The sequence below is a fragment of the Coenobita brevimanus genome, chromosome 98 (assembly GCF_032717465.1).
Source record: "Coenobita brevimanus isolate Jiangsu-jjx chromosome 98, ASM3271746v2, whole genome shotgun sequence".
Lineage (NCBI taxonomy): Eukaryota > Metazoa > Arthropoda > Malacostraca > Decapoda > Coenobitidae > Coenobita > Coenobita brevimanus.
Window position 1 is genome coordinate 15755001 of NC_137051.1, and position 18671 is coordinate 15773671.

Consider the following 18671-nt stretch of genomic DNA (forward strand, 5'->3'; position numbering starts at 1 on the left):
AAGGACGGTACGGAAAAGCAAGTAGGGAAGGAGAAAAGATGAATGAAAGTGGAGAGGGAGAGGGGTAAAGTAAGAGAGGGAAGGAATGAAGGAAGGAATAGGGAAAACAAAGTGAAGCAAGAAAGGAGAGAGGGAAGGAAGGAGGAAGAAAACAGATTTTGATATCGCTTAAAATGTACGTTATTGACAAACAAAAAAAGTTACTGGTATAAAATTAAATACAGTTACTTATAAAAAAAAAAAACTGTAAACACATACATGATCTTTACACTATGATGGCGTCTGGCATACTTCATTCTTGCCATCACCAGGCGATTTCATTCAGCTAGGGAAAGATATCTCGAATTGGATAGGTCAGATATACCTTTCAGTGACCTCTTTGTTAAAGGAGGTATCTCGTAAGATGAATAAAATCTTCAGGAATATTAAAAAAAAAGTGGCAACGAAAGGTATAAGGAAACCGATGGCGACTTAACCCCTTCATTCCAATGACGTAATTTTCATTTTATGCTTGCTACCTTCAGATATTTGATTCGGCTTTGGAGAGACTTTTCTAACTGGAGAGGTTAGGTATAGCCTTCATATCCTTTGTCATAACACGAGATCTCCTCAAAGCTGAAGAAAATAATCTGTAGGTAGAATAATAATAATAATAATAATAATAAAACTTCACCGGACTGAAGGAGCGAGGTTATATACATTTCACGAACGAAGATACTTCAAGCAGTTGACGGGAGTGCTATAGATATTGTTGTTGTTATTGATCAACCCCAATCTGTCTGGTCGAAAAGACCCATCATCGACAGGCAAGCAACCGCCCTGCAGGGCCATCCCGTGCAGTGAACCGATGTTCCCTTGCGGTTGACATCTCCTCACCACAGCGAGGCATAGGGGAAAGTGTGGAGGTTTAGTTTCTGGATGGATACTGCAAATACTTGTCCACCCAGTTTACAGGGGCATACGAGCAATAGAAGGTTTCACTTCATCCCGTGATGTGGTTGTATGGTTACCACTCAGCGTTGTAAATGATTTCCTGGGTTACAGGAAATCATTAAAGTTGTCACACACTGCAGAACCAACTGAAGTTGGAAGAAGAGTAATAAAAAGTTACAGGGAAGATGGAGAAGAGGACAGACACAGATTGATAAAGGTGAAGGAAGGAGTCAGCACTGCATCAAGTAAGTGGATGACGGTCGCCACCACCTACCACTGGAGTGCTATAATAAATGTCGGTAATCATGTAAATGCGTTGGTAATGCCATTCATCCAGTAGTGCTCGTCTGATTAACTAAAGAAGAGCAACTACAATGATTATCAGATAAAAACAATACCGGGTACGACGCTGCTCTGAATTGTGTAGTTCCAGTAAGTCTCACCGTATGATGACAGACTGTAGTTTGTTAATGTTGCAACCACACCATTAAATCAATTTAACAACTTCTGTCCGGGGACATGTTTTATGTTCATGCTACCGCCATACAATATTGGTTAGGTCAAAGGAGATCTTTGGTAGTGAAGGGGTTAATGTAGAGTGTTTTTAATCCCCTCGCTACAAAAAAGGTCTCTCCAAAGTTAAACCGAATCGTCTGGAAGTAGCAAGAATAATAAGGACGTTCTAGAGCTGAAGGAGTTCAGGGAGACCTTTTGTATTAAAGATTTTATAAGTTTCTGTATTAACTCCGTCAATCCTATGGCGTATTTTGCTTTTCATTCTTGCAGTCTCCTGGCAGTTTTAATCAGCTCTAGAGAGACTCCGACTGAGAGGTTAGATACAGCCTCCATTTATCTCTTCACTATAAAAGTGCCTACCACAGCTAACTAGATCGTCTGACGGTAGCACCAGTAAATCAGTACAAATAAGCGGAGAAAAGATTTACCCCACCGGTACCATTTCTCTTTTTATTATTATTATTATTATTATTATTATTCTGGGTACCACAAACGATTTCACTCATCTTAAGGGAGTGTAGTGAAGTAGCTAGGCAGAAGTGATCTCCACTATCTTCCTCATTAGTGTGACGCCCTTTGTATTGCATTCCGGTCTTCGCCAGACAGTTTTATTCAACTTTGGGAGGACTTCTTGCAGTAAATTAAAATAATAAACATCATTCATTAATTTCTTCACAACGAGGAGTTTTTAAAATGTTTATTCTCTACCACCAGCGACTTTGTTTAGCTTAAGCCCTCCTCGTAATTAGAGAGTTACGACATGCAGGAAAGAAGCAAATTTATCTGGTCAAACTATATAAATTTCCATAACTGGAAAGAAAAATAATCGAAAAATAATTAGGCTAACCCATTTGGCATGTGGAATTTCCCACAGCTGAATGAAATAGTTAGGCGTTAGTCAGAATAAGATATCCATGGCCCTTCAAGTTGAAAACGTCAACTGTCAGGAACAGAGAGAGAGAGAGAGAGAGAGAGAATCATCACCATCATCATCCCTGTCCTCTAAGCCACTCCGTCTAGACATCATCATCATCATCACCAACATCATCCATGTCCTCTAAGCCACTCCGTCTAGACATCATCATCATAATCACCATCATCATCTCTGTCCTCTAAGCCACTCCGTCTAGACAAAATCATCACCAACATCATCCCTGTCCTCTAAGCCACTCCGTCTAGACAAAATCATCACCACCATCATCATCCCTGTCCTCTAAGCCACTCCGTCTAGACATCATCATCACCAACATCATCCCTGTCTTCTAAGCCACTCCGTCTAGACATCATCATCATCATCACCAACATCATCCCTGTCCTCTAAGCCACTCCTTCCAGACATCATCATCATCACCATCATCATCCCTGTCCTCAAAGCCACTCCGTCTAGACATCATCATCACCAACATCATCCCTGTCCTCCAAGCCACTCCGTCTGGGCATCATCATCATAATCACCATCATCATCCCTGCCGTCTAAGCCACTCCGTCTGCACCAAATCCTCATCCTCATCATCACCATCGTCATCTTTATCATCGTCGGTGTCGTCGTCGTCATCAACTCTTAGCCACTCCGTCTAGACAGTGCTCTTTACTGTATTCTCTTTGTTGCTTTATGTGTCACACACAGCCTGACTCATACGTGGAGGGATTTGTGTCACAGGGAGGGGAGGGGAGGAGCGAGAGAGGGAGAGAGAGAAGGAGGGAGGGGAGGAAGAAGGGAGTGATGATGGGAGGAGAGAACAGGGAAGTAAGGAAGGGAGGAGAGGAATGGGATGTCAGGAAGGGAGGAGAGGAATGGGGTGTAAGGAAGGGAGGCGGTGGTGGGGAGTAAGGAAAGAAGTAGGATGGGGAATGAGGAAACGAGGAGAGGAGTGGGGAGCAAGGATGGGAGGATGGAGTGCAGAACGGGTGAGAGGAGTGGGAGCAGAGCGAGAGAGAGGGGGAGAGGGTGCTAACAGAATAAATGAGGGAAAAAGGAGTGCAAGAAGGGTGAGCGAAGGAGGGAGGGGGAGAGGTGGCTGGTTGGACAAGGGACGGGGGAGGGGAGAGGATGAAGATAAGGTGAAGGAGAGATGGGAGGGGGGGAAGAGGCTGCAGGGGTGAAAAAGAGAGGGAGGGAGAAGGGGCTGCAGTTAGGGTGAAAGGAAGAGGAAAGCGGTGATGGCAGGATGAGGGAGAGAAAGAAAGAGCGAGGGAGAAGGGGAATAGGGAGAGACGAGAGAGAAGGGTAGGAAAGGTCAGAGGCGGTGGGAGGGAAGGGTGAGTTCATAGCTTACATGGAGGGCTTATCCAAGTTATATAGTGGAGAGAGAGAGAGAGAGAGAGAGAGAGAGAGAGAGAGAGAGAGAGAGAGAGACAGAGAGACAGAGAAGATCTGGAGGGATGTGCCCGAAGATAGAAGGGAGAGGGATAAAATATACAAAAATCTAGAGGGAGGGAACACCCGGGAGAAGAGGGGAGAGGAAGGGAGGGGAGAAAGTGAGGAGAGGTAAAAGGAGGGAGAGGGGATATTTCAGCATGACAGGAGGAGGTAGGGGGGGGAGGTGGGTGATGTAACTGCAGGAGAGAGAGAGAGAGAGAGAGAGAGAGAGAGAGAGAGAGAGAGAGAGAGAGAGAGAGAGAGGAGGGGGCAAAAAAATCCAATAGGAAAATGCACCAAAAGGTAAATTCGAGGTTGAACTAATGTCTGCCGGTAAAATAGCCGTGTAGCCCAGCAGGGAGGACAACGACCCCAGGGATCGATGGTGGCACATGACTAGCCCCTCCTCCTTTCCCGCATACCCCCTAGACCCCTTTACCCCAACCTCCTGCCCTAAACCTACAACCCCCTCTTCCTCCAGACCCCCTCCGCCATTCCCCCCTCCCCCATACTCCCCACCATCCCCTTTCCCCCATATTCCCCACCATCCCCCCTATCCCATACGCCCCACCGACCCCCTAGACCCGTTGTCCTGACTACCTCCCCCTCTCTTCCCTTCCCTTTAACCTCCATGTTGCAGCAACCCCTTCCTCCCCTCACCCCCTGTCTTCATCTCTTCCTAATTTTTACCCTGGAAGATATACCCTATCTTCTCGTCTCTTCCAGTTACATCCCACATCTCTCTCTCTCTCTCTCTCTCTCTCTCTCTCTCTCTCTTTGGGAATTTGTCTCAAAAGTTTTACGTGGACTTAGGGAACACCAAACTTTGACTGGCCTGTACGAGGTCGGATATAACTGTATGAATAAGAGGTAAAATAATCTGCCATGTCTGAATTAACTAGAAAAATCGTGTATTTGCAGTAAGAGTAAACTAGAAAATCGTCTGGTGGTGGTTTGAACTAGAAAAATCGTCTGGTGATATCTTTAAAAAATCGTCTGTTGGTAGAAATAATACTCTAGAAGTTCATGTGGTGGCGATAAGAATTAAGCAGATTATTCAAAGAATGGTAGTAAAATAAACATGAAAGTCATATGCTGATAGTAAGAATAAGCTGAAAAGTCCTTAAGTGGTAGTAAAACTAAAGTAGAAAATCGTTTGGTACTTCAATAAAAGAAAATCCTTGAGTGTCAGCCGAAACAGGATGAATCGTCTTATGGTAACAAGAACAAGATCAAAAGGGCATCATAGTGAAGGAGTTAAGCTCTTCAGTACAAGAAGGTCATATTTTTTCAGTTTATTGCTGCTACCATATGATTTTTTTCCAGTTAAGGAGAACGCCCTAATAGAGAAAAAGTTATTGAAGACTTTAAACCTTCCAGAGTAAAAGAGTAGCTATCTCCTGAGCTGATCAAAACCGTATGGATATAGCAAGATTTAAACTAAAAGAGGAGTAATGGGATTTCTTTGAGGCACAAGTTATATCGCGGGTTACGAAATGCGGGAAAGTTATCTCGAGACTTGCGAGACACAGGAAAGTTATCTCGAGATTTACGATACGCAAAAAAGTTATACCGGGATATATGAGACTTCCGTATTCTCTCGGGATTTACACACACACACACACACACACACACATACACACACACACACACACACAGCCCTTCCAGCAAAACTTGAACTTAATCATAAGTAGCTGTCGCTTACTGTAACTTAAGTAACGTGAATACTTATCAGGAATTATACTCCGTGTGACAGGGAGAAAAAGAATACGACAGGGGTGGATTCTGGCGACTTGTATCTATTCTTATCTATAGTTCATGAGAATTTGTAATTTTGTAATCTGATTACTTATTAACTTTATACTCCATGGGACAAGGGGAATAGAATACGGCTGGGATGGGTTCAGGAATGCACAGACCCCTTCACACACACACACACACACACACACACACACACACACACACACACACACACACACACACACACACACACACACACACACACACACACACACACACACACACACACACACACACACACACACACACACACACACACACACACACACACACACACACACACACACACACACACACACACACACACACACACACACACACACACACACACACACACACACACACACACACACACACACACACACACACACACACACACACACACACACACACACACACACACACACACACACACACACACACACACACACACACACACACACACACACACACACACACACACACACACACACACACACACACACACACACACACACACACACACACACACACACACACACACACACACACACACACACACACACACACACACACACACACACACACACACACACACACACACACACACACACACACACACACACACACACACACACACACACACACACACACACACACACACACACACACACACACACACACACACACACACACACACACACACACACACACACACACACACACACACACACACACACACACACACACACACACACACACACACACACACACACACACACACACACACACACACACACACACACACACACACACACACACACACACACACACACACACACACACACACACACACACACACACACACACACACACACACACACACACACACACACACACACACACACACACACACACACACACACACACACACACACACACACACGGCAAATATTGATAATAGTCTGGATAACTCTTCGAATGCGGCCACACTTGCCCCAGACATGTGATCGACAAGAGGGAACGATGCTCTATGATCCGACCAAGGTTCAGAGTGATATTGCACCATTTTTAACCCGGTGCTTCGTTCATCTCGTCGATCATATGTTTCGCGCAAACGTGGCTGGACCCTTGGGTTGGAACAGTAGAGATGGGGCGGGGAGCATTATTTCGTGTGAGGTGTACGGCCACACAAACCGAAGAGTATGCAGTATAGCCTATAAATTGGTACAGTTCAGGGACGGTTGTCACTTCTTTAGCTACCTCACGATTCAAGCTGTGTAACAACCACTTAGTTTACAAGGAGTTGCACGAGATGTTATGATGCTGACCCATAACACAGGAAGGATTCCCCTGATTTAGATGTTCGGATCAAATGTTCACGAAATGTTCAGATGAACTGTTATTCCCTTCTCACAGAATGTTACATAATAAATACATGTAATACCGCCACCCCCCCCCCCTGCCCCGAGAATGCCGAAATTTCCCACTATGAAAAATTTTCTGGGTTAAGAACCCCAGCGGTAGTCGAATTACCTTACCTTGCTCTTCTTGGTATACCGGTACCTCTTCTTGAAACAGTTCCACTCTTCCACGTTCCATTCCCTCCATACTGACCGAACCGCATCAGACGTATTTCCCTTTAATTGCCTCAGTACATTATTTCCGCTGTATGAGTATGGACATAGTGAAACAGGGTATCATATGGTTGTCCAGCGTCAGTGTGTGTGTGTACACACACACACACACACACACACTGTAGCTGCCTGGCGACCAGTTAACCAACAACATACGGTACATACAGCACTGAGGGTGGCGAGCCACATTTAACAAAAATCAGTACCCATGCCGGCTGGCAGCTAGGGTCGTGATAAGTCTGATAAAAAGTAAATACCAGTAAATTAAACGGATACCTAGATAGCTAGTTAAGTAGATAAATGAAAGAATATATAAACCAATAAGAAAATAAAATGAAAAAAAAGCATGCTTTGTGATTCACTCAGCTTGCTCTACTATTAGAATGAAATAAAATACTGGAGAATGCTTAACGACTTGAGTTTTAGAATAAGTAAAATTATTGAAGAAAATCAAGAGAACATACACGAGACTTGTATCTGATATAGTCTTCGTCACCGCATGCAACTGATCACCCCCTTATCTTATCATCCAGTTAGCACATGCAACTGATCACCCCCTCGTCTTATCATCTAATTAGCACATGCAACTAATCACCCCCTCATCTTGTCATCTAATTAACACATGCAACTGATCACCCCCTCGTCTTATCATCCAAGTAGCACATGCAACTAATCACCCCCTCGTCTTATCATCCAGGTAGCACATGAAACTAATCACCCCCTCGTCATATCATCCAGTTAGCACATGTAACTAATCACTCACCACATGTAACTAATCACCCCCTCGTCGTGTCATCCAATCACCATATGCAACTAAATTGGCCCATCATCTTACAATTATGGTTTAAAATTAGAGATTAAAAACAGTAAATCACAGTCACTACATGAAACTAAATACCCAATCACAAAAGCCATTAATTACTTCTTCATCTACTGATCATCCAGTCACCATATGTAACTAAGTACTTCCGTGTCTTCTTATCATACAGTCACCGCATGCAGCTAATTACTCCCTCTTCTCCTTATCACCCAATCACAATAGGCAACTAAATTACTCCCTCATCATATAATTTAGTCACCACATGCTACTAATCACTCCTTTATCTCTTATCATCCAGTCATCACATGCAACTAATTAAGCTCTTCAACTTCTTACAGTTCTGGGAGATCATTAGCGATGAGCACGGCATTGACCCGACAGGCACATACCGAGGCGACCATGACTTGCAGTTGGAGCGCATCAATGTGTACTACAATGAGGCAACAGGGGGAAAGTAAGTGAGAGAGAGAGAGAGAGAGAGAGAGAGAGAGAGAGGACTGGTAAGTCTACAAATATGCTGGTCTACGAATGTGACATACAAGTGAACAGAGAAACTTAAGATCAACGTGAATTAGATGCAATGTATTTTATCCTTCAAGGTTTGGGCGTACAGGGATCAGAAGTACACCCAGTCACAAGTTTCTTCTTACTTTTGCACAGACACAAATTTCTTTGGTCTCTGCTTGTTTACTGCCTGGGAATGCAGCTGTGAACTTAAGTTCATTTAAAGTTTGTTCTGAATCATGACATATCTCCATAACATAAAGTTATTTCCTGAAATTGGGCAGCTTGATAGCTTGCATCATAAAGTCACCAGGCAAAACATTTGTAAAGGATCTTAACCAGTTCAGAAGATAAAGTAGTCTTCACAAGCTATCTATCTATCTTTTGCCAGACGCCTTAATCCCTTATACGGGATGGCCACAAACAAATCGCCTCCACGTCACCCTGTCCCTCGCCATTTCACTGCCCCGCTTCCAATTCACACCCCCCTCTCTCATATACCTCTCCACTCCATCCCTCCATCTCATCCTTGGCCTTCCCCTCCCTCTCTCCCCCTCCACCTCACTCACATACACTCTCCTTGTCAGTCTCTCACTCTCCATCCTCTCCATATGGCCAAACCACCTCAGTGTGTTTCTCCTAACGCTTCCTATCACATCCACATCCACACCACAACGCTCCTTCACATTCTTATTTGTCAGTCTGTCTCTCCATGTGACTCCACAGGCTCCTCTCAAATAACTCATTTCCACTGCTCTCACTCTTGACTTGTGTCCCTCCAACAACGTCCAAGCTTCACTTCCATACGTTAGAGTTATATCACAATACTGTCATGGAATAACTTTTTCACTTCCATGCTCACTTCCTTGTTTCTTATCACTGCCTTCAAGGAACCAGCAACCTTTCTTCCTTGTTGTACCCTTTCAAGCACTTCACCCTCCAAACTTCCATCATTATTCATCACGCTAGCCAAGTACTTAAACGTACTCACATTTTCCATTTCCTCATCATCCAACCTCACTCTGCATTCACTGACTTCACCTGTCTCGAAGACCATAACTTTACTCTTCCCCACATTCACCTTTAGATTCCGTTTCTTACACACCCTCCCAAACTCATCCACCAAGCCTTGCAGCTCCCCTTCGTCTTCACTTAACAACACAGTACTTATCATCCGCAAACAATAGTACAGGGAGTTTCCAAACACTGCCCTCTCTCACCAGGGCCACTTCAACATCCACTGCCCTACCTTGTATCTCTTTTATAACCCCGTCCATATACAGATTGGACAACCATGGAGACATGACATCCTTGTTTCAACCCAACCTTCATACAGAAAAACTCACTCAGTTCACTATCCACACGCACTGCAGCCTTAGCACCCTCATACATACTCTTCACAGCATTCAACAGCTTCCCATCTACTCCACACATTCTCAGTACCCTCCACAATCCCTGTCCATCCACTCCGTCACACGCCCTCTCCAAATCCATGAACGCTCTTCTTTCCCCTGTCCAGAAACTCTTCCACTAAAGATCCAAGAATGAACATCTGATCCACACAATTTCCCCCCCCCCCCAAAGCCTCCCTGCCTCTGTCACCTCCCCAACTCCGCCAACAAGTATCCCACCTTATACTTTTCCCACTACATTAAGAAGACAAACGCCCCCATGACCACCACACACCTCTCCCTCCCCCCCTCCCCCTGTACAAGGGAACAATCATACCTGACTTTCAATCCTCCGGGACTCCCCCCTCCTCCCAGGCTACTATTATATTTATTGCAGTCAGTTTTGTTTTTCGTCGCTTGTCACATTAACATTCACTTTAGTGTGACTGTGAAGTATTTGGTAACAGTATGAGTACAGACAGATGCATAAACTTATACATAAAACCACCTTTGGAGGGTTTATAAATACTGTTCCTGATCAGCAAGCACTCCACAGTGTGAACAAGGGCATGCATAATTCAAGCTAAGGACCATTGAACCCCAAATAGATATTGTTCACAAAAGAATGTATGAGTACAAACAAATCACACAACTTCACCTTAGGAGGGTCTGTAAATACTGATCGTGATCAGTAAGCACTCTACAATGCGAACAAGGGTATGCATAATTCAAACAAAGGACCATTGAACACAAATTTTGATAATATTGTTCACAAAAGGAAGTTTGCACCCAGACATACATGTTAGGTATTAGCCCTCACCGGAACAAAGCCTCAGGATTTACTGACAGTCCATCATTGCTTCTGTAGTGGCCATGACAGAAACAAATCGGAGAAATAAACAGGTTAAGCCACTAACGTGAAATTGGATCCAGCAAGAGGCTACCCTATACCGTACCCGAAGGCATAAAACCTAAGGCTGAACACTTTGGAATCGTTTCGTTTCGTTTTTAAAGGCTTCAACATGCTTGCATGCGTCGGCTTTGGTCAGCTAATGGCGGCTCTCCATGCTGCTCAGTCTCTGGCAGCTTCCCTGTTCAGTCCCTTATCCCTGAGGTCACGCTCAATGACTTCGTCCCAGGTCTTTTTCGTTGTGCCCCTCGCAACCCTACCCCTAACATTAACACTTCTCACTTTCTGCACCCATCCTTTCCACATGCCCAAACCATCTCAGTCTGCCTCTTATCACAGCACTATTACACTCCAGTCCCATCCTAACTCTCAACTTTTCAATCGTAAACCTATAGCCGCCCCAGGCCTTGCACTGAAGGACGCACTGCACATCCAGTGTAATCATTGTCATTTCTGTTCGTTTGAGCCTGCTAATATGTTCTTCCTTCACTGCCCAGGTCTCACTACCATACAGAATTACACTCATAACTCCTGCCGCATACAAAGATCCCATAGCACGGAGGGAGAGCCCTCTCATTGTCAGGAGAGGCAACAACTGCCTGAACTTCTTCCAACCACTTCTCACTCTAGCCACAGACCTAGCTCCAGGCCCACCTCCAGCACGTAACATGTCTCCCAAATAACAAAACTCTTCCACACACTCAAGAGACTCATCAGCAAGATCAGTCCTTTCGCGCATCACTATCTCCATATGTTCTACCCTACACGTACCGCACACATTAAATCAGCATTATCTTACAGTCTACCTCCAATACCACTACGTCTCTTATGCACCCACTTACCACAAACACTGTACAAGATGGAATTCTTTCCCACGCACTTGTGGCAAATCGCACATGGCCACTCTCCCTTATGTTTGACAATACTGCCATTAGCCCTAGATTCCATTATTTTTTTACCTGCATTTACTCAAGCCCTTGTACCCCACACCATCTCTCCACTTCCTAATCTTTGGATCGACATTTACAATGAAAATGCAGGTGAGACAAGTAAAGCTTATAAGGTGTTTTTCAGTCAGGTGTGAGTATGATCTTTATGTAATCAATACTTATAAAGTGTTCATATTTGTACCATAAGGTGATGCTGACAGACAGTCTTCAGCAAACAGTGCGATGGAGGATCAAGTAACAGCAAAAGAAGAGTAAGGAGAGCTGTGATCTGTATCAGTTTCATGGGCAATTTAGATTTGGTGACTTCAGTTGGCCATGTCCCCGGATCATCCGCAGTCAGTTATCAGTATCATCCATGTCATGTGTGGATGATTTATCTACACATCATCCAGTGCACTTTGGCAGTGGAAATGACTATAAAGTGCTGGGGCCCAAGTCTTCGTGTCTGCATAATTATCATTTAGATGCATATGGGTGCTCCTCAGGCCTGATTGTCGAACTACGTATCGCATTTATTGATCTAAAGTATGGTAACATACCTGCTCATGGCAGTGCAAAAATATACAATAAACTTTCCTTACGTTGTCTGTTCAAGGAAAATCAAAACGGAAAATGTACTTATATGCGAATGGGGCAGGTGGCAGTATTGTCAAAGCAGGGGGGGGTGTTAGCCATAAGCGGTTTACCGCCGGGGTGTGGGGGGTAACTCCATATTGTGCAGTGTTTATGATAAACTGGTGCATGAGAGATGTAGTGGTTTTAGCAGTTAGCTGCAAAATAACGTTTGTGTGTGTAATATGTAAAGGAGGGTATACAACAGCAGAGAGGCAGGAAAGGATTAATTTTTTTGGAGAATCTTGAGTGCATGGAGGAGTTTAGTTATTTGGGGGACATGACATGTGCTGAGGTGGGTCTGGAGCTAGTTCAGTGGCAAGGGTAAGGAGTGGTTGGAAGAAGTTCAGGGAACTGTTGCCCCTCTGACGATGAGAGGACTCTCCGTCTGTGCTAAGGGGTCCTTGTATGCAGCAAGTGTTCAGAGTGTAATGCTGCACAATAATGAGATTTGGACAGTGAAGGAGGAGGCTCAAATATACAGAGAGGTATAACTTTAGAAGTAACCAACGTTACCGATTTTCCTTATATTATGTCCCTGAACTATTCTAACCAAGACGTACCTTTTAAGGCTAGTTTGAGTTGGGGGACCTTATTTTGTAGGGGTCGTCATATAGTGGCTTAGGTTAGGCTATTGCTCAGTAGCGGATGAATGTCGCGCCGTATTGGCTGGTGCAGGCGTGTGCACTCGGTCTATGTCAGGCCCTAGGTTAGGCCTAGGTTAGGTTAGGTTAAGTTGGTTTAATGCAAAATAGTGTGTTTTTAATTAATTTTGATCATGATTTGGGGGATAAACCCACTTTTGGAAATCTTACTCAAAATTACAAAAAGGGGATTTTCCCCCCAAAATGAAGGTCAAAACTAATTAAAACACGGTATTTTGCATTGGAAACCATAAAAATAATAATAAAAGAAAACGTTGGTTACTTCTAAAAATTTACCTACAGAGATAATAATGATTAGATGGATGTGTAATGCGTCTATGAATTAAATTAAAGGTCCGGGGAGTGGGGGTTGGATTGCGAATGAAGAGTTGCGTGGAAGGATGGAACTTACTGCATTATTGTTGTGATGAGAAGGGGTATATTGAAATATTTTGGACATGTGAGCATGTGATGAGGATGGTGGATGATAGCTGGGTGTGGAGGGTGAGAGTTGTTAACATCTTGGACAGGGATGCGAGAGGCAGACCGTAAATGAGTTGGGAGGTCATAGAATGTGATCTCATGGATGATGGACTGAAAACAGAGACTGGTAGAGATCATGTAGCATGGAGACCCACCATTAGGTTGCCTAGGTCGACACATACAAGCATATTGGGGCCTTGTATCTTTCCTTCTTGCTGGACCCTTCTTTTTGATTATCAGTATGGTTTCCGTCAGGGACGCTCCACTGGCGATCTCACCTACCTTTGACACCTGATCATCCTCCCGTCGGGACTTTGGCGAAAGCTTTGCCAAATTGCCATTGCACCAGACGTGTCAAAGGTTTTCGATCGAGTGTGCCCTCTTACGGTTTCTGACCTTATATCTGTGCCTTCATCTATAGCTTCCTTTCTGGTCGTTCCATAGCTGCTGTTGTAGACGGCCACCTTTTTTCAAGATCTATAAACAGTGGTGTTTCTCAGGGCCCTGTCCTATCACCAACTCTTTTCCTTTTCTTCATCAATGACTTTCTGAGCTGTACATCTAACCCGATCCGCTCATACGTTGATGATTCCACGCTTCACCTTTCCATTTGGTTCCCGCAACGTCCATCTCAGCAGTTAATACTTCAACAAACAAGGGATGAGACTGTGGCACACCTAATGTCTGACTTGTCTCGTATCCCTGACGGGGATAAAAGTAATCTTGTTGTTTTAATGCATCAAAGAGTCATTTCCTACACCTATCAACCCAACAAAATCTTCCACAAGAGTACCCACTAATGTTTAGTATCCAGCTCAATCCTGCATCATCCTTAAACGTACCTGGGGTTTTATTCTCTCGGAATTTATCTCTGAATTATCATATTACATCTCTTGTAAAATCTGCTTCCAAGTGATTAGGTGTGCTAAGCCGACTCTGTACCTTCTTTACCCCTGCATAGTTGTTGACTTTATACACGGGTTTTCTTCGCCCGTGTAGAGTACAACTCTCATGTGTGGGGAGGCTCCCCACATACAGGTCTTCTCAACAAGGTGGAGTCAAAGGCTTTTTGTCTCATTAACTCTCCTTCTCTTACTGGCTTCCTTCAACCTCTGTCTCTTTGCCGCACTGTTGCATCTTTATCTCTTTTCTGTTGCTACTTCAGTGGTCACTGCTCATCTGAACTGTCAGCTTGCATCCTTCCACCCCTACGATGGGTGATTGGGACCCGTCTAGCAACAAACTCTCATCCCTTTTCTGTCCAACTCTCTAATGCAAAAGTTAACTGTTACTCCCAGTCCTTCATTTATGCAACAGGTCGACTCTGGAACTGTCTCCCTCTGTCTGTATTTCTTACTTCCTATGATCTCCAGTCTTTCAAACACAGTGTGTCCAGGCATCTCGAAATGAACAAATCTTAAATTTGTCTGTTGTATTTTTTTTTTTTTTTTTTTTTTTTGTCTGGAAGGAATGGTTTGCGGGATCCTGACCTTTGATTTCTTCTTCCTTGCATAAAAAATATATATATATAAACAAATGAATGAATGATGCTCAGAGTCCTCCCTGCCATTTAAGCAAGTATATCAAAGGGCACAGTTGTAAATGAGATTTGTCTTAATAGGAGACCAGCAGAATGCAGCCTGGGTGCCTCAAAAGAAGAGAGTGTACTCTACTGCATTCAACACAAAATGTCATCAGTTCCTTAGTAGCACACTAGCAGGAATAAAAAATCAGCAGTCAGTTGCAGTGCAGGAAGACCGGGATGGTGATATCCTAGAGATATATTAGAAAAATGATGACTTGAAAATGAGTTAACAGTACAAACATGTGATTAATGCCATAGCAGTACCAACACAAGGAAGATCCTCCATAGCTGAGACATCAGTGCCAGAATCTGCTGTAGCAGTAGGAGAGCAACCTGTAGCTGAGGAAATAGTACCTACAGCAGAATGACCTCCCACAGCTACTTGGCCTGATGTGATGCTCAGAATACCTACTTAACCAACTGCAGCCCCAGGAGAATGTTTCATTAGCAGCAATGCAGTCCCAGGAGGAAGACATCCTATGCCTAGCAGCACAGCTACATGGAAAAAGATCTGATTACTCGTACTGGACTCAAGCACATTTTGGAGGCCACTAGCAGTGAAGCTGTACTGAAAAATGCTGTCCCATCATCTATAAGAAAATTAGATCCCTCATTGCTTCCAGATTTAATAACCCTTGACACCCATCGGGGGTCCTTGACACTGCCATAGACCTATAATCATAGTAGCTGGACTTACTACTACCAGTATTCTCCTGTGTTCCAGTCCTGATGACGACCGGAATTTGGATATTTTCCTTGTTCAGTACCGGTACTTTTATTAATATTATGTTTGTGAGTTGGGGGGAGGGGAGTCAAATGGTGGGTGACAGAGTGACTTGGAGGCGTTTTGTCTATGGCCACCCTTTGCGGGATTAGGGCGTCGGGCTATAGATAGATAGAGATAGATTGTAATAACAGTCAGCAGCCAGTCCCATATCACATCTTGTGATACATAGGGGCCTGAGTCTAGGCTTCCATAGATCAGAAAATTTAACCCTTCAGTTTATAATGCATTGTATATTCAGTTATTGCTATTATCAGATGCTGATGTTCAGCTTTGGAGAGACTTTTCGGACTGGAAGAGTTACGTATTACCAATATAGTAGTAACGTTTTCATTATAAGAGGTCTTAGTTAAAGTGACAAAAATTAATAGGAAAAAAACAAAAAAAAACACTGGATTCAAGGTGTTACGAGTAGGTGGATGGCTTGTTGTCTTGTCACATCCATGAGCAAAATTGTCCCAATCATGCAGCATTTTGTTACCTTATCATTTGGTTCTAGACCAGTTGGATATAGATTCTGAATAAACTGCCTTAAGTGCTCTCCCCTTGAAGTATGTCATGCAAGAAAATATACTACTCATGTTTCAGTCAAACTCATTCAGATGTTATGTGTACTAGTATCCTTGTTTCCTTAGAATTAAATAACAGCTTTATCATTTGAGGAAAAAGCTGGTTAGATGCTTATAAATTACTAAAATTATAGCAATACAATATCATAATCATAGTGGAGCTAAAATTTGGTGGAGAGAAATCAGAGATCTTTTTTTTCCAGACCTCTATACTTTGAGTAACTCTCTCAGGTTCCTGTGGTTCGTTTTCAGCTGACTGAAATTGTTTGTCATTACAGTACTTGCAATACTGTAGAATATACAGTATGTACAGTAGTAGAGTTGTCTGATCATAATTTCAGTGATGAGAGCATTAACACTCTTGACCTCTAGTACTAACTCTCGTCTGATTAGCATTGTCTGGCATTATCTGAATTAGAATATTGTACAGTAGTGGAGTTTCTCTGACCATGAGAGGGTTAATATTCCTGATCTTCACCTATCCATGGCTGCAGTGTTTTGCTTGGTTTATATATCCTGATCATAATTTGTTTTGATATTAACACAGGTAGTCACTGGATTAACTATACAGTATCTGGTCAATAATGTGAAGCATATCTAAGTAAAAAAAAAAAAAAAAAATGCAGATGGTCAGGCTTATAAGGTAGAACTAGGAATCTTGGAGCTTGAATAGTGTGTGAATGATTGTCTGGTTCCCTTCACCGAGGGTGCCGTTGATAGCTCTTCCTGTTTGTGCTATGTCATTCCTTGTTTTCTGGACTCAGCCTCACTTCATTCAGAGGTTTTATACCCACAAACACCTGCCGTCGCGGACGGCTGTGGGTGGGAGTTTTGCATCATTGTAACTTATGTAAGTGGCCCAACTGGACCTGGGCAGGTGCAGGTGAGAACGTTTGTGGGTTATAGTGATGTAACTCTTGCCTGCACAAGCAAGTACAGTAGTTAGAATGGACATGGCATTAGGTGAAGAGATCAGGGTGATGATGATGATGATGATGACAAATAACCGATATACTATGGCAGGTATGTTCCCCGAGCCATCCTGGTTGACCTGGAGCCAGGCACAATGGATTCCGTCCGATCAGGACCTTTTGGACAACTCTTCCGACCGGACAACTTTGTATTTGGTAAGTGTGGAAAGAACCTTCTGTGTTGATTATTTGTATTACAGTATGTAGCATTATGTATAAACTATCTGTCTATCTATATATATCTATTGCCAGACACCTTAATCCTACAAGGGTTGGCCACAAGCAAACTGCCTCCATGTCACCCTGTCCCCCATCATTTCATCGCCCTCCTCCCAGCTCACACCCCCTTCTCTCATGTACCTCCCCAATCCATCCCTCCATCTCATCCTCAGCCTCCCCCTCATTCTCCCCCCCTCCACCTCACTCACATACACTCTCCTTGTTAGTACCTCACTCTCCATCCTCTTCACATGGCCAGACCACCTCAGTGTATTTCTCCAAATGCTCTCTATCACACCCACATCCACACCACAATGCTCCTTCACTTCCTCATTTGTCAGTCTGTCTCTCCATGAAACTCCACATGCTCCTCACACATAACCCATTTCCACTGCTCTCACTTGACTTGTGTCCTTCCAACAAGGTCCATGCTTCACATTCATACATTAGAGTTGGTATCACAATACTATCATGCAGCAACTTTTTAACTTCCCTGCTTACTTCCCTATTTCTTATCACTGCTTTCAAAGAACGAGCAACTTTTCATCCTTTTTGTACTCTTTCAAGCACTTCATCCTTCAAACTTCCTTTTTAACTCATCACACGACCCAGGTACTTAAATGCACTAACATTTTCCATTTCCTCATCATCCAGCCTCGCTATACATTGACTTCATTTATCTCAGATACCATAACTTAATTTACTCTTCCCTACATTCACCTTTAGATTCCGTTTCTTACGCACTCTCCCAAACTCATTTACCAAGCCTTATGGTTCCCCTTCGCCTTCACCTAACAGTACAGTAGGCTATCATTTGCAAACAACAGTACAGGAAGTTTCCAAACGCTGCCCTCTCTCATTAGGGTCGCTCCAACATCCACTGCCCAACCTTGTATCTCTTTTATAACCCTATCCATAGACTGATTGTTCAACCATGTAGACATGATACATCCATTTTAATCCAACATTCAGATACAAAAATCCACTTAGTTTGCTATCAACACG

At 43.5% G+C, this 18671-nt stretch overlaps 1 protein-coding gene across 1 annotated transcript in view; it reads left to right on the forward strand.

The window, feature by feature from the left end:
* Positions 1–18671, forward strand: part of LOC145414256 (tubulin beta chain) — a 32408-nt gene that overhangs the window by 8555 nt on the left and 5182 nt on the right. Inside the window, exons 2-3 of the mRNA XM_080283855.1 lie at positions 8383–8498; positions 17500–17603. Coding sequence (XP_080139981.1) covers positions 8383–8498; positions 17500–17603 — 220 coding nt within the window. The remainder of the gene's footprint in view (positions 1–8382; positions 8499–17499; positions 17604–18671) is intronic.